This window comes from Colossoma macropomum, unplaced genomic scaffold (assembly GCF_904425465.1).
Source record: "Colossoma macropomum unplaced genomic scaffold, Colossoma_macropomum, whole genome shotgun sequence".
Lineage (NCBI taxonomy): Eukaryota > Metazoa > Chordata > Actinopteri > Characiformes > Serrasalmidae > Colossoma > Colossoma macropomum.
This window is the reverse complement of record NW_023495965.1, coordinates 408,817-435,000: the sequence shown is the minus strand read 5'-3', so window position 1 is coordinate 435,000 and position 26,184 is coordinate 408,817. Positions and strand designations below refer to the sequence as shown.

The 26,184-nt window shown below is 41.9% G+C and overlaps 1 protein-coding gene across 1 annotated transcript in view; it reads left to right on the top strand.

Annotated features, from left to right (window-relative positions):
- The window catches only part of lrp1ba (low density lipoprotein receptor-related protein 1Ba), a 333,352-nt gene that overhangs the window by 285,905 nt on the left and 21,263 nt on the right, over window positions 1-26,184 (top strand). Inside the window, exons 72-86 of the mRNA XM_036564311.1 lie at window positions 1,985-2,107; window positions 5,069-5,191; window positions 5,710-5,847; window positions 6,212-6,346; window positions 7,815-7,934; window positions 9,070-9,311; window positions 12,707-12,930; window positions 13,104-13,210; window positions 13,975-14,091; window positions 16,817-16,990; window positions 17,541-17,666; window positions 19,344-19,508; window positions 20,876-21,037; window positions 23,001-23,175; window positions 24,903-25,007. Coding sequence (XP_036420204.1) covers window positions 1,985-2,107; window positions 5,069-5,191; window positions 5,710-5,847; window positions 6,212-6,346; window positions 7,815-7,934; window positions 9,070-9,311; window positions 12,707-12,930; window positions 13,104-13,210; window positions 13,975-14,091; window positions 16,817-16,990; window positions 17,541-17,666; window positions 19,344-19,508; window positions 20,876-21,037; window positions 23,001-23,175; window positions 24,903-25,007 — 2,236 coding nt within the window. The remainder of the gene's footprint in view (window positions 1-1,984; window positions 2,108-5,068; window positions 5,192-5,709; window positions 5,848-6,211; window positions 6,347-7,814; window positions 7,935-9,069; window positions 9,312-12,706; window positions 12,931-13,103; window positions 13,211-13,974; window positions 14,092-16,816; window positions 16,991-17,540; window positions 17,667-19,343; window positions 19,509-20,875; window positions 21,038-23,000; window positions 23,176-24,902; window positions 25,008-26,184) is intronic.

Here is a 26,184-nt window from a genome sequence, read left to right as displayed (position 1 = left end):
GGTCGAAGTTTGAGGAATTTGATTTGCCTGATTGGTAGAAGTTTGAGGAATTTGATTTGCCTGATTGGCTGAAGTTTGAGGAATTTGATTTGCCTGATTGGCTGAAGTTTGAGGAATTTGATTTGCCTGATTGGTAGAAGTTTGAGGAATTTGATTTGCCTGATTGGTAGAAGTTTGAGGAATTTGATTTGCCTGATTGGTAGAAGTTTGAGGAATTTGATTTGCTCGATTGGTCGAAGTTTGAGGAATTTTATTTGCCTGATTGGTAGAAGTTTGAGGAATTTGATTTGCCTGATTGGCCAAAGTTTGAGGAATTTGATTTGCCTGATTGGCCAAAGTTTGAGGAATTTGATTTGACTGATTGGCCGAAGTTTGAGGAATTTGATTTGCCTGATTGGTAGAAGTTTGAGGAATTTTATTTGCCTGATTTGGTAGAAGTTTGAGGAATTTTATTGGCCTGATTTGGTAGAAGTTTGAGGAATTTGATTTGCCTGATTGGCCGAAGTTTGAGTAGCCTTACCTCATTGCTAGATCTTTGAGGCACTTCAGGTGCCTATTTGGTAGAAATTTTGAGAAATTTTAGTTGCCTGATTGACAGAAGTTTGAGGAACTTTATTTTCCCAAATGGTAAACATTTCAGAAAATTTTGGTTGCCTGGTTGGTAAAATTTGAGGGACTTTATTTGTTTGATTGGTAGACGTTTGAGGAACTTTGCTTACCTGATTGGTAAAAGTTTGAGGAACTTCAGTTGCATGACTGGCAGAAATTTGAGGAACTTTATTTTTCTGATTGGTTGAAGTTTAAGGAACCTTTGTTGCCTGATTGGTGGCAGTTTGAGGAACTTTATTTTCCTGGTTGGCAGAAGTTTTAGGAACTTCAGTCGCTTATTTAGTAGAAGTTTGAGGAGCTTTAGTTGCCTGATTGGTTAAAGTTCTAGCGACTTTAGTTGCCTGATTGTTAGATGTTTGAGGAACTTTATTTACCCGATTTGTGAAAGTTTAGTTGCCTGATTAATGAAAGTTTGAGAAACTTTACTTGCCTGATTGGTAGAAGGTTAAGAAACCTTAGTTCCCTGATTGGTTAAAGTTCTAGGAACTTTAATTGCCTGATTGTTAAAGTGTGAGGAACCGTATTTAAGTTTAATTCAGCTTCTGTGAATGTGATGCAAACCTTACTTACAAAATGCAAACTCTCAGGAAAGAATATCAGACATTTGTCATCTTTTTTCATCATTTTTTTTACTCTACCTGGATTTTGTTTCACTCTCCAAAATTTTAAGCATTTATTTCAGCAGTGTGTTATTATGCAGCCTCATCCAGCTCAGCCTGGAGCTCCGTCTGACTTTATTAAGCTCACTCTTCTCTTATTAGTGTCCATTTGCATTGGACACCTGCCATAACTCTCTCTCTCTCTCTGACAGCAGGCTGCCTGTTTCAGAGCTGCTGGTCAGAATTCATGAATTTCCAATTGAAAAAATACTAAATACCATCAGACAAACGCTAAACTGTTCATAAAAATATACTTAGCAGCTCTCTATAAACCTGAGATGTTCTCAAAAATAACCTTAATAAGTCTTAACTGAGCACTTCCATTGTTTATTTAAAATAAAGAGGTCATTAAAACATAAATAAAGCATAGTTAGGTTAAAAAAAATGTAGCTTATGTAGTTTATTGATATTCATCATCCATTTTTTTGAGTTTGCATTGAGTTTTTACCATGACACTCAATATATAACTACATTTTAGGCCCTCAAACAGGAGGACAATGGTACTGTTTTCTGAGTGCCAACATGGAATTTTTGATATTTGCATCCAAAGCTGTGTTATGTTTTTGAAAAAAATCTCTAAAGGAATTTGCAGCAGAATTTAGCTGTGGAAAGGTAAAGATTACAGATTCATGTAGTAATTCTATAAATATTAATACACTCCAGAAAAATAGTCTAATCATATCTTTCTGATGTTATTTCTGGTTGTTTGTCTCCAGGTGGCCTGACGTGTCGGCCTGATGAGTTTGTTTGCAATAACACCCTCTGTAAGCTGCTGGTGTGGCTGTGTGATGGTGAGGATGACTGCGGGGATAATTCTGATGAAGATTCAGAGATGTGTGGTACGTTTACACTAAATTAAACCCACAGATACGATGTGTTTAAGGTAAAAGGCAGTGATGACTGCTGGTCATCATTAAATAATTATGGACAGGTCAACTCAGACATTGGCTGAAGATCACTAACATCAAATAAGTTACCAGTACCATGATAGAAATAACAGCTGATTAGATAATCAGTAGTAATAGTAAGATATAAGTAAGAGAGAGATAGTTAACGAAGCTGTCTGGCTACAGTCATTAGCAATGGTCTAATCAGCTTTATTCAGAATCAGAACTGCAGTACAAGGTAGGTGTTTCTAATAAAGTGGTCAATTAGTTGAAGCACAGGGTGGGTGTTTCTAATAAAGTGGCCAGTTAGTGGAAGCATGGGGTGGTGTTTCTAATAAAGTGGCCAGTTAGTGGAAACACAAGGTGGGTGTTTCTAATAAAGTGGCCAATTAGTGGAAGCACAGGGTGGTGTTTCTAATAAAGTGGCCAGTTAGTGGAAGCATGGGGTGGTGTTTCTAATAAAGTGGCCAGTTAGTGGAAGCACAAAGTGGGTGTTTCTAATGAAGTGGCCAGTTAGTGGAAGCACAAGGTAGGTTTTTCTAATAAAATGGCCAGTATTAGAAGCACAAGGTGGGTGTTTCTAATAAAGTGGCCAGTTAGTGGAAGCAGAAGGTGGCATTTCTAATAAAATGGCCAGTTAGTGGAAGCACAAGGTAGGTGTTTCCAATAAAGTGGCCAGTTAGTGGAAACACAAGGTAGGTGTTTCTAATAAAATGGCCAGTTTGTAGAAGCACAAGGTAGGTGTTTCTAATAAAGTGGCCAGTCAGTGGAAGCACAGGGTGGATGTTTCTAATAAAGTGGCCGGTATTAGAAGCGCAGGGTGGGTGTTTCTAATAAAGTGGCCAGTATTAGAAGCGCTGGGTGGGTGTTTCTAATAAAGTGGCCGGTATTAGAAGTGCAGGGTGGGTGTTTCTAATAAAGTGGCCGGTATTAGAAGCGCAGGGTGGGTGTTTCTAATAAAGTGGCCGGTATTAGAAGCGCAGGGTGGGTGTTTCTAATAAAGTGGCCGGTATTAGAAGCGCAGGGTGGGTGTTTCTAATAAAGTGGCCGGTATTAGAAGCGCAGGGTGGGTGTTTGTAGCAATAATAAGACGCTCAAACGAGCCGAAGGAAAATGATCCTGAGTGAGACGTTAAAGAAAGCTGTTTGTTTTCTATCCTGCGTCGGCTGAGTGATCTGAATGCCGGAGCTGCCGCAGTTCATCACAGAATCCACTCGATTAGCCGTTCTGATGGCTGTGTTTGTCCCATTAATGATTAAAGAGCGAACCTCGGGCAGCAGCGCTCTGATCTTTATTCATGTCGTGTTGAGTGAGTGTGAGTTTTTAGTGAAATCCTCTGAGCGGCTCTCACAGAGACACAGAACAGAGTCAAACACAGGGTTTACTGTCTACTCAGGGAAAATTACAGAAAAATTACCCAGAATTCTCACCAACTAACTCTACTCTCAGCTGTGTGAGTCAGTGAGTCTCTCTTTCCCTTTATTCCAGCTTCCATTCTTCTCAGGAGACTCACTTTCAGTTCCTCAAAGAATCTGCAGACACACCTCCGAAGTTCAGTCTTAGAAGCTGGTTGATCGTTTTGTGTTTTGCACGATTCACTCTCAACGCGTATCACGACGTATGAAAAATCCTTGAAAGCAGTCCGTAACGTTGTGGGACGAAACCCTATAAAATATGAATGTATATCCTATAAGTATGTAACTACATGTAAAGTCATAGGTGAAGGTTTAGGAGTTTCCTCTACAGAGACGCACCTCTGCACTTTTTAATGCACAGCTACTGTTTATTCACTGAATTTAATGTATTGGAGAAAAACAAATCTGGCCTGTGTAAAAGTTATGGCACATTTTATAAGATAATTAATGTTAATTACACTACATTATTAATATCACTGCTACTAATAATAATAGTAATAATAAAAGCTAGAATAGTGCGTTTCCTGAAGAAAATGAAGAGTGATTGTGATTAAGCAATTTAGAACGGTTGCTAAGGTGTAGCCGTGTAGTTGCTATGGTATTTTTTAAGCTTGCTAGGGTCTTGATAGGTAGTTACTATGGAATTCCAAGTGGTTGCTGAGGGGTCGATAGGAGGTTGCTATGGTATCCAAGGTGGTTCCTACAGTTTTGTTAGCCAGTTGCTATGATAGCCCAGGTGGTTGCTAAGCTGTTGCAAGGCGGTTGCTGTCGTGTCCCAGGTGGTTGCTATGGTGTTGGTAGGGGGTTGCTAAGGAATCCCAGATGGTTGCTATAGTATCACAGGTGGTTGCTAAGGTGTTCGTGGGTGGTTAATATGTTATCCAAGGTGCCAAGTTGGTTGCTAGGGCATTGCTAGGTGGTTGCTGTGGTATCCCAGGTGGTTGCTAAGGTGTTGCTAGGTGGTTGAAATGGTATCCCAGGTGGTTGCTAAATTGTTGCCTTATGAATGAATTGCGAAGTGGTAGCTACCGGTTGTTGAAAATGAATGGGAGTCTATGAGAGGAACGAGGGATGAGAAAATGACACATAGAGGAGTGCGGGTCAGTATGACTGTGCAGTAGAGTTTGAGGACCTGCCCTGAGTGAATACATGCAGTTTGGTGGCTGTCGGGCAAAGAAATAATTGGGCTTGTGTGGGGGCAGAAATGAATGGGTCTATGGGAGAAACAAGGGATGAGGGAAAAAACAAAAACAGATGAGTGCGGGTCAGAACAGTGAATTTGTGCCTGGGGGCCTGGCCTGAGATAGTATATGTGAAACGGAGTATTTAGTAGAGCAGAGGTGCAGCAGCTGGATGTACAAGTTTTACCCCATTCACACAAAGATTGTATGAAAAGCCGTATACAAGCACACATTCCTGATCAGTGGGAACTTGTGTAAGTATGACGTGTGTGTGTGTGTGTGTGTGTGTGTGTGTGTGTGTGTGTGTGTGTGTGTAGTGAGGTTGCTGTGTCCTCCGAGCAGACCGTTCCGCTGCAGAAACAACAGAGTGTGTGTGAGGACAGAGCAGGTGTGTAACGGAGCGAACGACTGTGGAGACAACTCAGATGAGGAGAAGTGTGGTGAGCACACACACACACACACACACACTCACACACACACACTCTCACACTCACACACACACACATTCACACATACACACATACACACTCTCACACTCACACATACACACTCACACACACTCTCACACTTACACACACACACTCACACTCACACACACTCACACACACACACACTCACACTCACACACACTCACACTCACACACACACACTCTCACACTCACACATTCACACATACACACATACACACTCACACACACTCTCACACTCACACTCACACACATTCACACTCACACACACACTCACTCTCACACTCACACACCTTAAAGCATTAGAGTATGATACACATCTATACAGACTACTGTATTTACTCTCTCTCTTTTTCACTTTCTTTCTCTTTATCTCTATCCTTTTTCTCTCTACCTCTCTTTTTCTTCTTTTCCTCATTCTTACTCCTTCTATCTCTCTCTCTCTCTGTCTCTCTCTCTCTCTCTCTCTCTCTCTCTCTCTCTCTCTGTAGGTGTGGATGGTAAAGCGAGGGCGTGCGGTAAGGCGGAGTTTTCCTGCTCTAACAGCCGCTGTATTCCGGCGGAGCTGCAGTGTGATCTGTTTGATGACTGTGGTGACGGCGGCTCGGACGAGCGAGACTGCAGACAGTGTGAGTTTTCACAATAAAACAAAGTTTCCCAGCGTCCCAGTCAGGAGAGGTGGTGTACACCAGCAGCGTCCCAGTCAGGAGACGTGATGTACACCAGTTTGGTGAAAGCCATCAGTTTAATGAAGACCTAACAGTAGATTTCAGCAGCCAGGCCAGTCTTCCAGATCAGATTAGGACATTCCCAAAAAACACAGGACTTTCCTTCCTAACTTCCTGACTTCACTCCCATCGGAGCGTCCGAGCTTGTCCGACACTAAACACTAAGTGTAATCCCTCTCTGAGGACTGAGCTCCGTTTATGGACGGCAGCTGTGCGGGCCTCGGAGCTGTTATCCTGTGCTGATGTAGCTCTGTCTGTGTTGTAGTGTCGGTGGACGGCAACTGCAGAGGACAGTCACAGCTGTGTGGAGACGACGCCTTCTGCAGTCTCACGGCCGCTTGGCCGGTGTGTGAGTGCAGAGCCGGATTCAGGAGAGATCAGCGCAGCAAGACGTGTGAAGGTACCGAGAGAGGGACGTCTGCAGATGTGTAGTGTGCTTCTGACAGTAAAACACTGAATATCATTAGAATAAATACAAATAAACATAAATACATAAACAAGAATTTCTGAGGTCACTGATATCTTGGACAGAAGAACACAGGTTCAGTTCATCCACTCCTCCAGGGTTGATTAAACTGATTTAATCATCATTGAAAAGATTTAACCTAATAAAGGATTGATTAAACAGATTTAACCTAATAAAGGATTGATTAAACAGATTTAACCTAATAAAGGATTGATTAAACAGATTTAACCTAATAAAGGATTGATTAAACAGATTTACATTATTGAAGGATTGATTGAAAAGATTTAACCTAATAAAGGATTGATTAAACAAATTTAACTTAATGAAGGATTGATTAAACACATTTAGCTTAATGAAGGATTGATTAACCAGATTTACATTATTGAAGGATTGATTAAAAAGATTTAACCTAATAAAGGATTGATTAAACAGATTTAACTTAATGAAGGATTGATTAAACTGATTTAGCTTAATGAAGGATTGATTAATCAGATTTACATTATTGAAGGATTGATTAAAAAGATTTAACCTAATAAAGGATTGATTAAACAGTTTCATCTTAATGAAGGATTGATTAAACAGATTTAACTTAATGAAGGATTGATTAAACACATTTAGCTTAATGAATGATTGATTAAACAGATTTAGCTTAATGAAGGATTGATTAAAAAGATTTAACTTAATGAAGGATTGATTAAACTGATTTAGCTTAATGAAGGATTGATTAACCAGATTTACATTATTGAAGGATTGATTAAAAAGATTTAACCTAATAAAGGATTGATTAAACAGATTTAACCTAATAAAGGATTGATTAAACAGATTTAACCTAATAAAGGATTGATTAAACAGATTTACATTATTGAAGGATTGATTGAAAAGATTTAACCTAATAAAGGATTGATTAAACAGATTTAACTTAATGAAGGATTGATTAAAGAGATTTAACTTAACGAAGGATTGATTAAACAAATTTAACTTAATGAAGGATTGATTAAACACATTTAGCTTAATGAAGGATTGATTAACCAGATTTACATTATTGAAGGATTGATTAAAAAGATTTAACCTAATAAAGGATTGATTAAACAGATTTAACTTAATGAAGGATTGATTAAAGAGGTTTAGCTTAATAAGGGTTGAATTTCCTCACAGAGAGCTTTAGAAACAGTAATTATTACACAATGAATTATTTGTTTATTTGTATTTATTCCAGATAAATGGCTGTACAGATCGTTTTACGAGTTTTAGACAGTACTGCACATGTGTAGGATTATCAAACACATTATCAAATCCCTCCAAATATCAGAGACAAATGAAGATACAAGACATTTAGCACATTATTTACTGAAAATATGAACAAATCTCTCTCTCTCTCTCTCTCTCTCTCTCTCTCTCTCAGAGGTGAACGAGTGTCTGATGTTTGGAGTGTGCTCTCAGTACTGTGCGAACACTAAAGGATCCTATAAATGCACCTGTGACAGGAACTTTAAAGAGTTTGATGGTGAATGTATCACTAAAGGTAAGTTAATATTCAGTGAGTTTACTTTATATCATCATTTAAATGTGATCCACAGGGGCGACTGTGGCATTCTGGGCCCCTGAGCAGGAGTTTTTTGGGGGGGGAGAATAGAAAAATATGTCCACAGAGGCTTCAAGCTATCATTTTAATATGTAATATTAGTTTATAATGTTAGTAATTTATTTGATGTGACCTTTTCATATTTTAGCCGTCTGTTTATCTGAACTCTGCGTGACATGTTTGTTTATTTTCAGAATTATTGTGTGAGGGCCGGTCATAATCCGAATATTTACGCATATAAATCATATAAATAGTCTTAAGGAAATGTTAAAGTTACGAATCCAAACTTTATTTGCATAACATTAGCAAAACAGGTTGCTACCTAATTTACAGTAAAACTAGAGGCTAACTAATAACAATGACGACCACAAGTGGTGTAAATTGTGTACATTTTTTTTAAAAAATGGTCAGTTTTATGTATTTCTTATGATGGAATGTTAATAAGGTTCTAACAGCATCTCAGCATTTGCCGTCCAGATTGACTACTACTTGTTTTCTGACCAAAAGCAAAAACAAAAACAAAAACAAAAGAGTAAAAAAAAAAGTGAACCATTCAAAATGAAACCGATTCATTAATCTTTGAACTTTTTATCACTGTCTTCTGTTTTTTAAGACATGATCAGTCACTTTTCCCCTCATTCCAGTGTCTTATTAGACAACATAATAGTAACTCACCATACCTAAAGGTTGTCAGGGGGCCCCCTGGTGGCTGCAGGCCCATAAGCAGCTGCTTATGTTGCTTGTTAGATAGAGCCGTCTCTGATAATTGCTCAATTAACCAGCTAATTACTTATTTAATGAGTTATATTGTTATATAACAAAACTCTCTTTGTTCTGGAGGCAAGTCTGAATCTGCATGTCTCTCCACTTTTCTTTGTCTTTGATTTTCCTTTGTTTTGTTTGAATGAACTGAGTGAGTGACAACAAATTAATAATAAAACATTTCTATAACAGTCCATTATAGTTTTGTTATTGCTGACGATGCTTCTTATTGTCAGTCAAAGCCAGGAGATGAATGTGTGTTTGAAAGCTGTTGTCAGGTAGTGAATTTGTGAATATTATTTTTTTTCCTCAGGCCCGGAGGATCAGGTGCTGTACGTGGCAAATGATACGGAGATCCACAGCTTTGTTTACCCGTTTAATCAGAGCCACGGACACACCCAGCTCGCCCGACTGGCCGATAACGCCCGCATCGTGGGGATGGACGCCCTCTTTCACCTGCACAAGTTTGTGTGGGCGACCCAGTTTAACCCTGGGGGGATTTTCTACAGAGAGCTAGGGGACAGGACCCCCAGCCGGGGGAGCAGTGGAACCATTGTGAGTAAAATAGCAACAAAAACATCCAAGCTACCACGTCAGTGTCACTGCTGTGCTGAGAATGGACCACCACCCAAATAATAGCTGGACAACAGCGGTTATGGTCAGAAACCTGGCCCTGTGGTCAGAAACGTATTTATTTCTACTAATTTATTTCTAATATAGTGTCCAGGTTGCTATTAGACAGGGTCTAGATTAGTCCAGATGGATTTTGGAAAGAGTCTACATTAGTCCTAATAGATGTACGAGAGGGTCTAGATTAGTCCAGATGGATGTTAGAAAGGGTCTAGATTAATCCAGGTGTATGTTGGAAAGGGTCTAGATCAGTCCAGGTGGATTTTGGAAAGGGTCTAGATTAGTCCCGGTCTAGATTAGTCCAGGTGGATGTTGGAAAGGGTCTAGATTAATCCAGGTGGATGTTGGAAAGGGTCTAGATCAGTGCAGGTGGATGTTGGAGAGGGTCTAGATCAGTGCAGGTGGATGTTGGAGAGGGTCTAGATCAGTACAGGTGGATGTTGGAGAGGGCCTAGATTAGTGCAGGTGGATGTTGGAGAGGGTCTAGATTAGTGCAGGTGGATGTTGGAGAGGGTCTAGATTAGTCCAGGTAGATATTAGAAAGGGTCTGTATTAGTCCAGGAGTTGTCAGTGCTGGGTAAAGACACCTCAGTGATCTTCTCAGCCTTCCCCTCAATCTGCTGCATGGTCCTGATGTCTGAGATGGTGAAACAGCAGGTCAGGTGTGTTGAGGGTCCAGGTGAGGTCGTCAGTGATGTGCACACCGTGGAATTTGGAGCTTCTGACTTTGTCCACAGTTGAACCATCAATAATAAATAAGAAGAATAAGTCGGCTGATGCTCCTGCTTTCATCGTTGGTCTTAGAACAGTAACATCATTAAAGAGTTAAACTGCACCACATTAAAGGGTTACAGTGAGCCGGGAGGCGTGAGTGATGTGTAATGATCACTCTGCTGCTTTTATCATCCATCAGTAAACGTTTGTTAGTCTTTTTAGTGGATATTCTGTCTTTTCCTCTAATCTTCATCAACATCTCTCTCCCTTTACAGAGTCAGGTGTGTCTATTTATAGTTAAATCAGATTCAGCCGTGAGAGAGTGATTATGAGCAGGTGTGAAAACTTTAGATCCTCCAACACTCTGATTACATCATCAGCACCACACACCTCTCACAGAGAGTAAAGAGGACAGACTGCAGGGCTACGTTAGCTCTCTCTCTTCCTCTCTGTCTCTCTCTCTCTCTCTCTCTTCCCCCCTCTCTCTCTCTCTCTCTCTCTCTCTCTCTCTCTCTCTCTCTCTCTCTTCCTCTCCCTCTCTCTCTCTCTCTCTTCCCCCCTCTCTCTCTCTCTCTCTCTCTCTCTCTCTCTCTCTCTCTCTCTCTCTCTCTTCCTCTCTCTCTCTCTCTCTCTCTCTCTCTCTCTCTGGCTCTCTGATTACAGTAGGTGACACTGATTCCTCCTCTAAAGATTTATTCTGTGACATCAAAGAGTAGAGCAGTAATTACATATCGATATGTGAGAGAGAGAATATTATGATTGAACCTTATCTCTCTCTCTCTCTCTCTCTCTCTCTCTCTCTCTCTCTCTCTCTGTCCGTCTCTCTCTCTCAGCTGTAATTCAGTTCAGCTTTCTTGAAGTGAACGTGTCCACTCCGTTACTGCCAAAGCACACAATGTTAAGATTTTAAAGCTTATGAAGGTTTTTTAAGGGTTTTTTGAGAGCTTTGACCATGGTTGAGTTTTGGTGGGAGAGTTTTGGTTGTAGTGGGAGAGTTTTGGTGGGAGAGTTTTGGTTGTAGTGGGAGAGTTTTGGTGGGGGAGTTTTGGTTGTAGTGGGAGAGTTTTGGTGGGAGAGTTTTGGTTGTAGTGGGAGAGTTTTGGTGGGAGAGTTTTGGTTGTAGTGGGAGAGTTTTGGTGGGAGAGTTTTGGTTGTAGTGGGAGAGTTTTGGTGGGGGAGTTTTGGTTGTAGTGGGAGAGTTTTGGTGGGAGAGTTTTGGTTGTAGTGGGAGAGTTTTGGTGGGGGAGTTTTGGTTGTAGTGGGAGAGTTTTGGTGGGAGAGTTTTGGTTGTAGTGGGAGAGTTTTGGTGGGAGAGTTTTGGTTGTAGTGGGAGAGTTTTGGTGGGAGAGTTTTGGTTGTAGTGGGAGAGTTTTGGTGGGGGAGTTTTGGTTGTAGTGGGAGAGTTTTGGTGGGAGAGTTTTGGTTGTAGTGGGAGAGTTTTGGTGGGAGAGTTTTGGTTGTAGTGGGAGAGTTTTGGTGGGAGAGTTTTGGTCGTAGTGGGAGAGTTTTGGTGGGAGAGTTTTGGTTGTAGTGGGAGAGTTTTGGTGGGAGAGTTTTGGTCGTAGTGGGAGAGGTTTGTCGATGGTCGAGTTTTGGCAGTGGGAGAGGTTTGACAATGATTGAGTTTTGGCAGTGGGAGCGTTTTGGTGGGGGTGGGAGAGTTTAGCAGTGGGAGCGTTTTGGTGGGGGTGGGAGAGTTTAGCAGTGGGAGCGTTTTGGTGGGGGTGGGAGAGTTTAGCAGTGGGAGAGATTTGGTGGGAGTGGGAGAGTTTTGGTGGGAGAGTTTTGGTGGGAGTGGGAGAGTTTAGCAGTGGGAGAGTTTTGGTGGGGGTGGGAGAGTTTAGCAGTGGGAGAGTTTTGGTGGGGGTGGGAGAGTTTAGCAGTGGGAGAGTTTTGGTGGGGGTGGGAGAGTTTAGCAGTGGGAGAGATTTGGTGGGAGTGGGAGAGTTTAGCAGTGGGAGAGATTTGGTGGGAGTGGGAGAGTTTTGGTGGGAGTGGGAGAGTTTTGGTGGGAGAGGGAGAGTTTAGCAGTGGGAGAGTTTTGGTGGGAGAGTTTTGGTGGGAGAGTTTTGGTGGGAGTGGGAGAGTTTTGGTGGGAGAGTTTTGTTCCATTGAAAGAATATTGGCAGTGAAAGAGGTTCGGCTGTGGGAGAAAAGTAACAGTAATAACAGAACAAATATGATAAAAATATTCATAACCCAGTTTCTTCTTCTTCTTCTTCTTCTTCTTCTTATTATTATTATTATTATTATTATCATAGTATTTCTAAAAATATTGTTGTTGTAATAAATCGTTATAAGATCCAAGGTGCTGAAAACACATCTGTATGCTGCACGTTTGAGAATGTATCTCCATGTTTAATATTTAACAGTAAACTGACGCTCTTGCATGGTTTATTTCCTTCGTTGAGGTTTAAAATATCAGGCAGCCATCATAACTGTTTCCTTTTATATGTGTATTTAAACATTTACATTTCTGTTTGTAGCTGATTTGTAGCTGTTTCAGCTTAGTTTTTAAAATAAATAAAGAACATAATATGATTGTTAGAAATAATGTTGTTATAATTAATTTATATAATATCATTAATTTATAATAATGTGCGTAGTGTCCAGATTTCCGGAGGCCGAGGGATATCTCTGCGGACTGGGTGACGGGCGCTCTGTACTGGACGGATCACTCCCGCATGCACTGGTTCAGTTACTACACTGCCCACTGGAGGCGCCTGCGCTACTCCATCAACGTGGGTCAGCTCAGCGGACCCAACTGCACCCGCCTCATCACTGACCTGCAGGGGGAGCCCTTCGCCATCACCGTAAACCCCGTCCGAGGGTACGGAACCAACACTGCTGGAGACAGAGAGCAAAAGCTAATGCTAACCTGAAGCTAACCCTTAGAACTCAAGATTATCATCATTTACTCCAGTTGCTTAAATGTAATTATTTAATTAGATGAATTCTAGTTGAGTAGAATGCATTACATCACACGGAACTCCCTCTGTCCAGGATGATGTACTGGACAGTGATTGGTGACCACTCACACATTGAGGAGGCGGCCATGGATGGTTCTCTGCGTCGCGTTCTGCTGGAGAAGAACCTGCGCAGGCCGACAGGTAGGGCTGGACGATATGGACCAATAATCATATCTCACTATTTTTATGCTGACCGCTGATACACAATGGAGATGCAGCTCCACACGAGACGAAGCACAAAACAAACAGGCTGAATGTCTTTCAGTGCAAAGGAGACCCGATTCTTTGCTCCCAGCAAAGAAAATGGACAAACGGAGACACTGGGCTGGTGTCCATTTAGGAAAAGTCAAAACAGCGTGAAGAGCTTCATCACAAGTTCTTCCACATTTAAATTGATGTTTTTGGAGATTCTGGTCCTTCTAGCATTTGTGAAAAAGTGCTATTTCCTTGAAGCTGCTTGGTCATCTTGGTTGTCACCCTGGGACGACTGTGATCGGTCAGTGAGTTTTTGTCGCCACTGACAGGTCGTGAATAAAATAACGTCACATTTTCGCAGCCTGAAGAACGGGGTTTGATGTTCAAGATACTTTTAATTGATACACATGTTTAAATTAATTGACTGTCATCCAAATAAATCAAATGAATAAACTGAGTTTGGTGTGTAACGACCTGAAGAGTTCACTAGAAGGTGGAGTCTTATTTATTAACGAAGACGTGCAATATGTAAATAAGCGGTAATTTAAACAGTGGCAGGACTAAATTTAGTTTTATTTGTTTAGTGGTTATCACAGCAGCCGTTGTCGCTTGGTAAGATGTGCTGCATGTTGTTTATAGAAATGACTATGTTTCTGACTTTATGCCTACAGAGCTCAGTAAGTGTACCAGGACTGTTTGCGTCTCTACAGGTTTGGCGATCGATTACTACGGAGAGCGGCTGTACTGGGCTGACTCTGAGCTCTCTGTGATCGGCAGCATTAGACTGGACGGGACGGACGTTCAGCAGGCCGTGAGGCCTCATCATGGTGAGAGACTGTGGTCAGAAGCTGACCAATAATGAAATAGAATAGAGGGGGCTAATAAACTGTACAGCAACAGGTAAAATTCTAGAGTCTGTAACTGAACATCTACATATAGTGGAGATATAGGAGAGGTGTTTCTAATAAAGTGGCCAGTTAGTGGAAGCGCAAGGTGGGTGTTTCTAATAAAGTGGCCAGTTAGTGGAAGCGCAAGGTGGGTGTTTCTAATAAAGTGGTCAGTTAGTGGAAGCACAAGGTGGGTGTTTCTAATAAAGTGGCCAGTTAGTGGAAGCGCGAGGTGGGTGTTTCTATTAAAGTGGCCAGTTAGTGGAAGCACAAGGTGGGTGTTTCTAATATAGTGGCCGGTTGGTGGAAGTACATGGTAGGTGTTTCTAATAAAATGGCCAGTTAGTGGAAGCACAAGGTAGGTGTTTCTAATAAAGTGGCCAGTGAGTGGAACCACAAAGTAGGTGTTTCTAATAAAGTGGACAGTTAATTGAAGCACAAGGTAGGTGTTTCTAATAAAGTGGCCAGATAGTGGAAGCACAAGGTAGGTGTTTCTAATAAAGTGGACAGTTAATTGAAGTACAAGGTAGGTGTTTCTAATAAAGTGGCCACATAGTGGAACCACAAGGTAGGTGTTTCTAATAAAGGGCATGAAAAGTGTAAATGTGGTTGGAATTCTGATGCAGTTATTATGGATTTGGGAAAGTGTGTTTTCGGATGTTTCCTACATGGATCTTTAACCCCGATCCACCTCCTGCGCCGCTGCCCGACGGTTGGTCGTGATTTAGTTGGCGCGTGTCCAATGTGTCCTACACACGTTCAGGAATTCACATCCATCCCGACAGCATATGTGTGTGTGTTTTCCCTCAATTGAATCATGGCAGCTTTATGAAATTCTTCCCTCCCGCTAAGTTGCTGGCTGCATTCCTGCCCACGTGTTTCATCGGACCCTCGCAGCGCTTAGCTGGACTGGCAAAATGGTTTTCTGTCATGTCACAGAGGAAAAAAAGAAAGCACTAAAAAAACCGCAGCTTCACCTGTTTTTGGGGAGAATTCTTTATCTTTGGTAAAGCAGACAAATGAAGGCGTCTAGCTGGATCATCTCTCACTGATTCAGACAGTTTGACATGAGTGGAATTGAATTCAGAGGAATGAACAGGAACGGGCTGGATATAGAGAGAGAGATGGGAAGACAGGGAGACAGAAGATGGACAGAAAGAGAGACGGCTGTGAATGGAGAACGAAAAACATGACATTTTATTCAGAGGATCAACTTCCTTCCTACTTAGATGGTCAACTTGTCATTCAATTACATTCAATTAAATATCACTCTACAAAAAGTGGAACACTTTTAACGTCAGGCCAGTCAGACTTACAGTAACAGAGCTGACGCAGAGTAACAGAGCTGACTTACAGTAACAGAGCTGACTTACAGTAACAAGGTTTACTTACAGTAACGAAGCCTACTTACAAAAACAGGGCTGACTTACAGTAGCAGGGTTGACTTGGAGTAACAGAGCTGACTTACAGTTACCTGGGTGACTTACAGTAACAAGTTTGACTTACAGTAAAAGAGCTGATGTACAGTAACAAGGTAACAAAGCCTACTTACAAAAAACAGAGCTGACTTACAATAACAGGGTTGACTTAAGGCAGCAAGACGACTTACAGTAACAGGGTTGACTTTGAGTAACATGGCTGACTTACAGGAACAGAGCTGACTTACAATAACCATGTTTACTTGCAGTAACTGGACTTACTTTTAGCCATAGAACAGAGATGATGTACGGTAACAGGTTTGACTTAGAGTAACAGAGCTGACATATAGTAACAAGGTTTACTTACAGTAACAAAGCCCACTTACAGTAATAGGGCCAACTTACAATAACGGGTTTGACTTAAGGTAACAAGACTGACTTACAGTAACAGATTTGACTTGGTGTAACAGAGCTGACTTACAGTAACAGGATTTGCTTAGAGTAAAATAGCTGACCTACAGTAACAGAGCTGACTTACTGTAACAGGGCTGATTTACAGTAACAAGGTTAACTTATAGTAATAAGGTTGACTTACAGTAACAGAGCTGACTTACAGTAAAAGCAGTGACAGTTACAGGGCTGGCATACAGTAACAGATATGACTAATAGAGCTGTGTAACAGAGCTGACTTACAGTTACAGGGCTTATTTACAGTAACAGGTTTGACTTATAATAACAAAACTGACTTACAGCAACAAGACTGTCTTACAGTAACAGGGCTCATGTACAGTAATAGAGGTGACTTACAGTAAAAGCAGTGACAGTTACAGGGCTGGCATACAGTAACAGATATGACTAATAGAGCTGTGTAACAGAGCTGACTTACAGCAACAAGACTGTCTTACAGTAACAGGACTCACATACAGTAACAGAGCTGACTTACAGCAACAAGACTGTCTTACAGTAACAGGGCTCACATACAGTAACAGAGGTGACTTACAGTAACAGGGCTCATGTACAGTAACAGGGCTGAATTACTGTAACAGGGCTAATGTACAGTAAAAGAGCTGGCTTACCGTAAAAAGACTGACCTACCGTAACAGGACTGACTTAGTGTAAGTTTATTAAGTTTATTAATAATTTGATCAAATGTTGATCGTCTTCAGAGGACCAATCCAGTACAGCTGCATGATGCTACTCTAATAAATCTATACTCATATCTATATTTCCGTTGAATGTTTTTACAGGTGTTTCTCAGCCGTTCCGTATCGATGTCTTTGAGGACTACATATATGGGACCAATCTGAAGCACGAGACCTTCCGGGTGCATAAGTACGGGAGGAAGCTGGCGGAGATGCTTCGTCTGCGAGTGGACAGAGCGTCCAGTGTGCTGGTGTTCCACCGTTATAAACAGCAGGAGGGTGAGAGACCCACTGACCCCACACAGGAACACAGACAGAGCCCTGAATCTGTCTGGAAATGGGCTTCATTTGATTCTGCAGAACCAAAGGTCCAAATGAGGAACAAACATAGTAATAACAAAAAACAAGAGCTGGAGGATTTCGGGTGAAGCCGGTGGTTTGCAGGTCGGGCCTGACTGAATACTTCAGTAGCCTGATAGAACAGTTGGAGCTAATCTGTTCTGTGCACATGTAAAAGGTGCACGGTGTTATTTTTATTGACTATTATCTATTCCAGAAGCTCAAATTTATAGAGAGATGAAATAAAATTACACAAAGGCTGCTTCGCTTTCTTCCCACAGCAGGACTGCATTTGTTGACTGTTGTATCAGGTTTCAGGTTTCATCATTTGGTCCAGTGTGTCTCAGAGACGCTCTGGAATCCAATCCCTCAAAACTCATTTCAGTTCACTTCCTGCTGCTTCATTATCCTGAAAAATAATGGTGCATTTGTGCTGCCAAGAGTTTAAAGCGGCTGAAACGTTGCAGTATTGCGCCTCTCTGTCTCTCAGTGCTGAACCCGTGTCTGAGGATGAGCTGTGATTTCCTCTGCCTGTTGAACCCCGACGGGGCGAGGTGCGTGTGTCCAGAGGGGAAGTCCCTGGTCAACAGGACCTGCAGGGACACCAGCGTCTCAGGTAACGCTGTCCGAACACATCACTGGTACATTTGAGATACATTAGAATCAGGATACAGTGATGTAAAATAAGGCAAAAAGGTTTAAGGGAAGCGATACATTAGTATGTTTTACATTCGTGTTAGACGTCACTGCAGGATGAGGATGAAATGGATGTACAAGCTTAAATTAACGTTAATATAGTATGAGTTTAAAATAGACTTGCTACGTTAGCAGGAGGGTAAATAATGTTGATACAAGGTTAGAAAAACGTGAGGTTGAAAATTAATAGCATTAGTACATGGACGACGTAGTAGGAGAAGAAGGTAACAGGGTTAAATGTTTTAATAGTTCCATAACGAGCAGCTTGTTGCTACGTCAGAGTAACGAGCTCCGCCCACTCGCTGCACAGCCGGCAGTTCGTTCTCCAGCTCCTCACACTAAATTCCCAAACTGTCATCACCACTGAGCAGCTTTTCAGTCGGCAGCTGTGACAGAAGAACAGCTGAACTACCTGGAATCAGCCAGAAATGAACCCAACACCATTCGCCAAACGTGTAGTCTGATCTTCAGAGTCTGACCAAATCGGACTGAGCCATAAAACTGCCGCAATATCAGGTTCAGCTCAGTTTTGTCAGTTTTTGCCAGATCAGTATTAATGTTGTTTTGTTCCAGCCAGTCTGTAAAGCATCTTACAGCCCATTTAGTTTGGCGAATGGTGTTGGGTTCATTTCTGGCTGATTCCAGGTTGTTTAGCTGTTCTTCTGTCACAGCTGGCGACTGAAAAGCTGCTCAGTGGTGATGACAGTTTGGGAATTTAGTGTCGTCTCATCTTCAGAGTCGGACCAAATCGGCTGTCGGTCAGATGTGATCTTAAAAGTGTCCGTTTTCTGTTTGTGGCAAAGTTAGAAGTAAAAACGTTCGAATGTCTTGAGCGTCTCCTACAGCTGTCAAAGTCGCTGCTTAGCAACGGCGTCTCAGCGGAGTGATACAGTGTTTGTGAAAAATCCGTGATGTTATGGTGAAATAACAGCACAGTTAGAACGCCTCTCAACCAATCAGCTCGCGTGGCCGAAACTAACTGTTGTATAAAAAACATTAGTATATGGGTTAATTCACGTTAGTATGAGGTTACATAATAATACAAGGTTAAATGATGTTAGTTTGACGTTAAACAATATTATTATGAGGTTAAACAGTAACAATACCGTCAGTACAAAGTATAAGATATTAGTAAGAGGCTAAATAATGTTAGCAAGAGGTTAAATGATATTAGTATAAGGCTAAATACTGTTAGTACAAGGTTAAGTAATGTTAGTATGAGGCTAAATAACATTAGTGTAAGGTTCGAGTCATGTTACTGTGAGATTAATATAATGCTGGTATGAGGTTATAATGAGTTTGGCACAGCAGTACAGTAACATCAGAACCAGCCTGAGAGCTCAGTGTCAGGCTTCTGTTTCCACTCCAGTGCTTCTGACTGAAGTGTTTACCACACGGAGCTCTGTACATCAAACACACACACACACACACACACACACACACACACACACACACACACTGTGCACCAGCTTTCTGAGCAGCTTTATGAATGTAGACATTTTGTAAAAGCAAACAGGTACATAAATTCAATGTCCAGTAGATGAACAGTGTACCTGCAGACTGCTTCACCAGCACTTTCTGTGTGTGGGTGTTTCAGGTGAGCTGTGTCGGCCGGTGTGTGAGAACGGCGGGCGCTGTGTGCTGAATGAGAAAGGACAGGCTCGCTGTCTCTGCTGGCCGAATTACTCTGGTCAGCAGTGTGAAATCAGCCACTGCAAAGAGCACTGCCTCAACGGGGGCACCTGCACGGCGTCGCCGCTAGGTAAGCACTATTACATCACCTGTCTGTATAAACTTCCTGTACACTAAACCTTACCCCGGCCAATTTATTAGAAACACCCACTTTGTATGTCCACTAACTGGCCACTTTATTAGAAACACCTACGTTGTGCTTCCACTAAGTGGCCACTTTAATAGAAACACCTACCTTGTAATTCCACTAACTGGCCACGTTATTAGAAACATCTGCCTTGTGCTTTAACTGACTGGCCACTTTATTAGAAACACCTACCTTGTGCTTTCACTAGCTGGCCACTTTAATAGAAACAACTACCTTGTCCTTCCACTAACTGGCCACTTTATTAGAAACACCTACCTTGTGTTTCCTTTAACTGGCCACTTTACTAGAAACACCTACCTTGTGCTTCCTCTCACTGGCTGTGAAAGAGAAAGAGAGAAGGAAAGAGAGAATAGTGGGGGTGTAAACAGAGAGAGATTGAGCCAGTGTAAGAGAAGGATGGAGCCGGAGAGGGGAAAAGAGAAAAATGTAGACGGAGAAGGAGAGGGAGAGAATAATTGACACAGAGGGAGAGATAGAGGACAGAATGACACTCAGAGCAGACGAGGGATCTGTCAGCGGGTCATTATCTGTGTCTGTGTGGTGTAAAAATATCAGTATCCGCACATCAGCAGAGCCACATTATCGGTGCTGTGGATGTTATAAGAGCTGAAAATTCTGCTCTATTTCACCATGAAGATCCACTCATCCCCGGCCGGTAATGTCTGCACTTACTGCCGATGATGTCACCTGGCAGCAAGAGAGAGAGACTGTTTTAGTACATGATCTTGGCTCTTCTAAAGGGCCTTTCGTGTTTTTCTCAGGAGGACACAGATGCTTACAATACGCACTAGGGCTTTCACTCACTGTCCACTTTATTAGAAACACCTACTTTGTGCCTCCAATAACTGTCCACTTTAATGGAAACACCTACCTTGTGGTTCCACTATCTGGCCACTATATTAGAAACACCCACCTTGTGCTTCCACTATCTGGCCACTTTATTAGAAACATCCACCTTGTACTTCCACTAACTGGCCACTATATTAGAAACACCCACCTTGTGCTTCCACTCACTGGCCACTATATTAGAAACACCTACCTTGTGCTTCCACTAACTGGCCACTTTATTAGAAACACCCACCTTGTGCTTCCACTAACTGGCCACTATATTAGAAACACCCACCATGTGCTTCCACTAAGTGGCCACTTTATTAGAAACACCCACCTTGTGCTTCCACTCACTGGCCACTTTATTGTCTTGTTTGAATTCAATTTGCTTCTTTAGTTTTAGCACTGGAGCTACAAGGCTAATGTAGCTAACTGTAATGGAAGTGTACGTCTCTCTGTAGGGAAGCCTGCGTGCCGCTGTGCTCTTGGTTTTTCCGGGCCGGTGTGTGAGAGGCGTGTGTGCGACAGTTTCTGTCTGAACGGCGGAACGTGCGATGTTACCCTCGGCAACCAGCCGTTCTGTCACTGTCCGGCAGAGTACACTGGAGAACGCTGCAGATACCGTGAGTAGAACATCTGTCCGCCATTGGATTCTGTAGCTGTACGTATGTCGGTGTAATTAAATAACGCCACAGTTAATTTCATTACATCAGCATTAGATTTCCCTTCTGTATGGACGGGTTTGAGTTTGAGCTTCTGATGTTTTTCTGTTTGTTTTGACATCAAAAAAATGACAAAAACAGCAAAAAACGTAAAGGATGTTTTTTTTTCTTTTTTCAAAACAAGATTGCAAACAAAATAACTTCATCATTTGTAAATGTAAAGAACATTTAAATCTTAAATATAATAAAGCCCTATTTGAGCTGGATTAGTCTTTGCACAGGAGGCCAGTAATGTAATCTGTGTATGACTTGACTGGCCGAATCATACGAAATAAAGGATCTCTATAATTTCCCCAAATTACCCCAGATATCCCAGCATTATGTGACAGGATCCACACTTCTGAACCACAACACCACACTATGTACCTAAATGATATCTAGACTAGCATTAGGCTTGTAAAGTGGGTTTGTTCAGCTTAACAAACGCCACCTAACAGTACAGCGGGGTAGAAAAAATGAATAGAAATGCACATGTATGCATAAAACATACATTTACATTTATGCCAGAGGCAAAACAGTACATTGATCCTACGGTCCTGTGTACCCTAATTTAATGACTAGGCTTTCTGTTCTTGTTTTAGGAATTTCCACCCACTCTTCCTTGTAGAACACTTCTTCTGCAATATTCTTGGATTGTCTTGTAAGCACAACATGTTTGACCCCTTAAATGGCCATGGCCCACCAGCAGGCCCAAAGTTTTCATACACACTTCTACAACCTAAGAATAGCCCAGTTTGCATTGAAGTCCCTGTAGTTACTGAATAATAAGCCTGACATTTTAAGGGATTAAGATCTACCCCCCACATTTCCAGTGATACTTTAGCTTACTTGGTGAATTTTGAGGAATGTTTTGTCGTGTTGAAGAAGCCAAACCCTTTTCAGCCCCAGTTATTCAGCGGAATCCATTCTTCCATCTACCCGTGCAGTGTTTCCTGTGCCGCTTGCTGCCACACAACCCCAAAGCCTATTAGATCCACAGTCAACACGGTGTTCCTTTCATCAAATGCTGCTCACATACCTTTGGTGATTGTAGCTAAGAGTTCCATTTGTGCTTCTTACGTCCACAGCAGTTCTTTCCAAATTGCCTCTGGCTTATCCAGGTGTTTGTTTTGCATACTGTACATATTAACTTTTATGATGAAGTCAGAGGTAAAGTTTCCTTCTGATGACTATAATTGATGCGGTCCAATCAGTAGGCAGCATTTAAGGCAGCACAGTTAGGCAGCTGCTTCCAGAAAGGAACACAGAGCACTGTAGCTCCGTCCATTCACCAAGGTTTAATAGGGTGTGTCTGAAAATGAAGGCAGCTCAGCTCAAGTCAGTGCCTTAGAAGGCAGCATTGTCCACTATGTCAGTTCTAGTGTTTTCTGCAATTTTTTTCAATCCACATTGGGTGGATACACAGGATTATGGGAAATGTAAGGCGACAGAGAATACTTCTACACTGCCTTCAAAAACGGCCAAACGGAAGAACCTCAGGAGGCAGCATTTTATATAAATATTGCATTTGGACATGACTGGCTGCCTTCCTGCCTCAGAATACTGTATGGGTAGGCAGTTGATTATTGGTGTGGTCTGATTGGGAGGCAGCTGTTTAAGTAGGCAGCATTTTAAGGCAGCATAGTTAGGCAGCTGCCTCCCGAATGGAGCGCACTATATGTTTGTGTAAACAACTCTGCGCAGTAGAACGCTGCACCACCACTCTTGTGTCTGCTAAACATTGCTGCAGGTCCTTTGTAGTCATATGGGGGTTTTGCTTTGCATTTCTATCTATCTATTTATCTATGTATCTATCTATCTATCTATCTATCTGTCTATCTGTCTGTCTGTCTGTCTGACAGTTTTGCTGTTTGTTTATCTGCAGATATATGTCATCATTTCTGCGTGAACTCGAAGGCGTGTACTCTGTCCAGCTCGGGGGACGTGGAGTGCGTGTGTCCGACGCGGTTCGAGGGTCTGAAGTGTGAAGTGGACCGGTGTGTCCACTGTCGGGGGGCTCCCTGCATCGTAGATAACAACACCGGAGACGTGTTCTGCAAGTAAGTATGTGTGTCTGAATGCAGGAATGCATGTGCGCAGCTATCATTCGTGACTGTTTTATCTTTTTTCTAATTGGCCCACCATCACCCCCCCCCTTTGAATGACCATCAAGACTTTGTTTGTGGTGACACACAGTCAGATCAGTGAGGTCAACTCATAAAGAGGGAGGATGTGGACCGATTAACACAGTGAAAACGTGTGAGAGGAGAAAAAAACAGCAAAAAATGAATGAAATGGAATATATAGTCGTCATGTCTCTACCTGGACTCTCCCTGGCTCCGCCCACTTGCACACCTGCAAGCCATCCTTGACTCATCATCTCTCTTTTATTAACCCCTTCTCCACTGGTTCCATTGGTTTGACCTGCTTGTCTTTCAATATATTATATAAATACAATAATCTGCGCCTTTCAGTACTCAATTTAGAAACAAACAGCCAATCACAGATCGTTCTGTCAGTGTGACCAGAACAGTAGAGATGGTCCTTTTGTATATCGCTGTTGTTAGATCAAAACGTCGTATCTCCAAAATGGTAACTTTACAGGTGAAGGAAAAAACCTGCTTTACTTTTAATGTAAGTCAATGGAACCAGACTGATGGAGAATGTGCTGTGTATGGTTCTGTATAGAACCAAAAAGGGTTCCACTATTGTTACAAGCCAATTTTTTGGTACTGTAATGTCCTGTCCTGCCTTATCCGTGTCTTTCTCTGTCTAATCCTTGGTTTCCTTGTTTTCCTGTCAGGTGCTTTTGTTGTTGTATTAGCTCCTCCCCTGTTCTGCCACGTCTTCAGCCCAAGCCTGTTTCTTGCTCTTGGCTCCGCCCCATTGAGTGTGTTTACATGCACTTAATTAAAAGGATCCTATAACTGCAGAAAATCAGATTCTGTCAGTAATCTGATCAACACGTTTACATGCACTTGAGTAATCAGATAATGGGGAAACTCCAGGGTCTACACGAGTCAGACAATAATCAGATTTCTGCTTTACAACCAGCCAATAAACTCACAGAAGAAGACGCGACATAAACGAAACGTAAAACTCAAACTTTATGCTGCAGATTTTTTTAAAACATTGCAACACTTTACCTGAAAATATGAACGTATGTCATCTAGAAGATGAGGAATATTTAAATCCTTCATTTCGTCAAGCATGTATTTGGTTTTTTCAGTACCGCCGTCTGTTTTCGCACATGCTCAGACTGAGAAATCCGAAAGAAATCAGAGTAAGAGTTCACATGCACTGAGGAATCTGATTACCGAGCTAAAATCCAGCCTCTTTATCGGATTTCTTAATCAGATTTTCTAGATCGGAGTATGGTGTTTACATGACCATTTGAATAATCAGATAACTGCAGGAATGTGTGCATGTAAACGCCCTCACTGTTCTCAGCTGTCCCTCCTCTTGAGTGTTTATATATTTATACCCCTCTGTTTGAGTTCATGTTCACAGTTAATGTTTACTGGTTTTCTTAGTCAGTTTAGTCGTATTTCCTGTTGTATTCATGGATCCATGAGCCATTTATGTTCCTGTCTGTTTTCTGGATGTTCAGAATAAGGACTAAAACAGGACCCTCGCGCCTGTACCCCACCTCCTCGTCTGCCTCGGCAGCCCAGCGTTACAGACACTATACAGAACCCTCTGGGCTAAGAGTGTAGGCGTACCTGTTTGTGTGTTGTGGCATATTTACTGTATGTTATTGTTTATTTATGCGTGTCTGTGTGTGTAGCTGTACTAGTGGAAGAATCGCGTCTAGCTGTCAGTTGTGTGATGGTTACTGCTACAACGGAGGAACCTGTCACCTGGACTCGGAAACCTCTCTGCCCTTCTGCCAGTGAGTTCTGCACTGCACACTGCTCATACAGAAACATCTCCCACTGGTCTTCTACCAGCACTGTGCTGCTGCACACCTGTACCTCTGCTAGGAAACACTGCAGGGTTTAATAAGATCCTTAATAAGAGGATTTTAATAAGATTTGTAGATTGATTCAAAAGTCATTCAAGGCATTAATCAGGTGAGGTAGAGTACTGCCACTGCTAGGAGTAGCACTGCTAGTACACTGCAACTAATACTGCTACTGCAGTGGGACTACTGCTACTAATACAATACTAATACAAGTGGTACTGCTGCTGCTACTACTACTAGAAATAGTAGCACTACTACTACTACTACAATTAGCACTGCTACTGTTACTACTAATTAAAGTAGTACTACTGCTACTAATACTACTACTAGAAGAAGTAAGGTGCTGCTACTACAGCTACTACTAGAAGTCATACTGCTGCTAATTCTACTACCAGAAATAGAAGCACTGCTACTAGTACAACTGAAATTAGCACTGCTACTATTATTACTAATTGAAGTAGTACTGCTGCTACTACTGCTACTACTAAAGATAGTACTGATAATACTACTAGAGGTGACACTGCTACTATTACTACTACTACAAGACGTGGAACTGCTGCTGCTACTGCTGCACTGAACTACTACAGCTTGTTTATGATATTCACCAGCGAAAAAGTAAAGAGAGAGAGAGAGAGAGAGGGCGAGAGAGGGAGAGAGAGATGTTGGTCACTCCTCAAAAAATGACCCTCTCTTTCTGTCTCTCTGTCTCTATGTCTCTCTCTCTATCTCTCTCTCTCTCTTTCTCTCTCTCTCTATCTCTCTCTCTTTCTCTCTCTCTCTCTCACTCTCTCTGTCTCTATGCCTCTCTCTCTCTCTCTCTATCTTTCTCTCTCTCTCTGTCTCTCTCTCTGACTATCCCTCTTTCTCTCTCTCTATGTCTCTCTCTCTCTCTCTCTCTGTCTCTGTCTCTCTCTCTGTCTCTATGTCTCTCTCTCTCTCTCTATCTCTCTCTCTCTCTGTCTCTATGCCTCTCTCTCTCTCTCTGTCTCTCTGTCTCTCTCTCTCTCTCTCTCTTTCTCTCTCTCTCTCTCTCTCTCTCTCTCTCTCTCTCTCTCTCTCTCTCTATGTCTCTCTCTCTCTCTCTCCTCTCTCTCTCTCTCTCTCT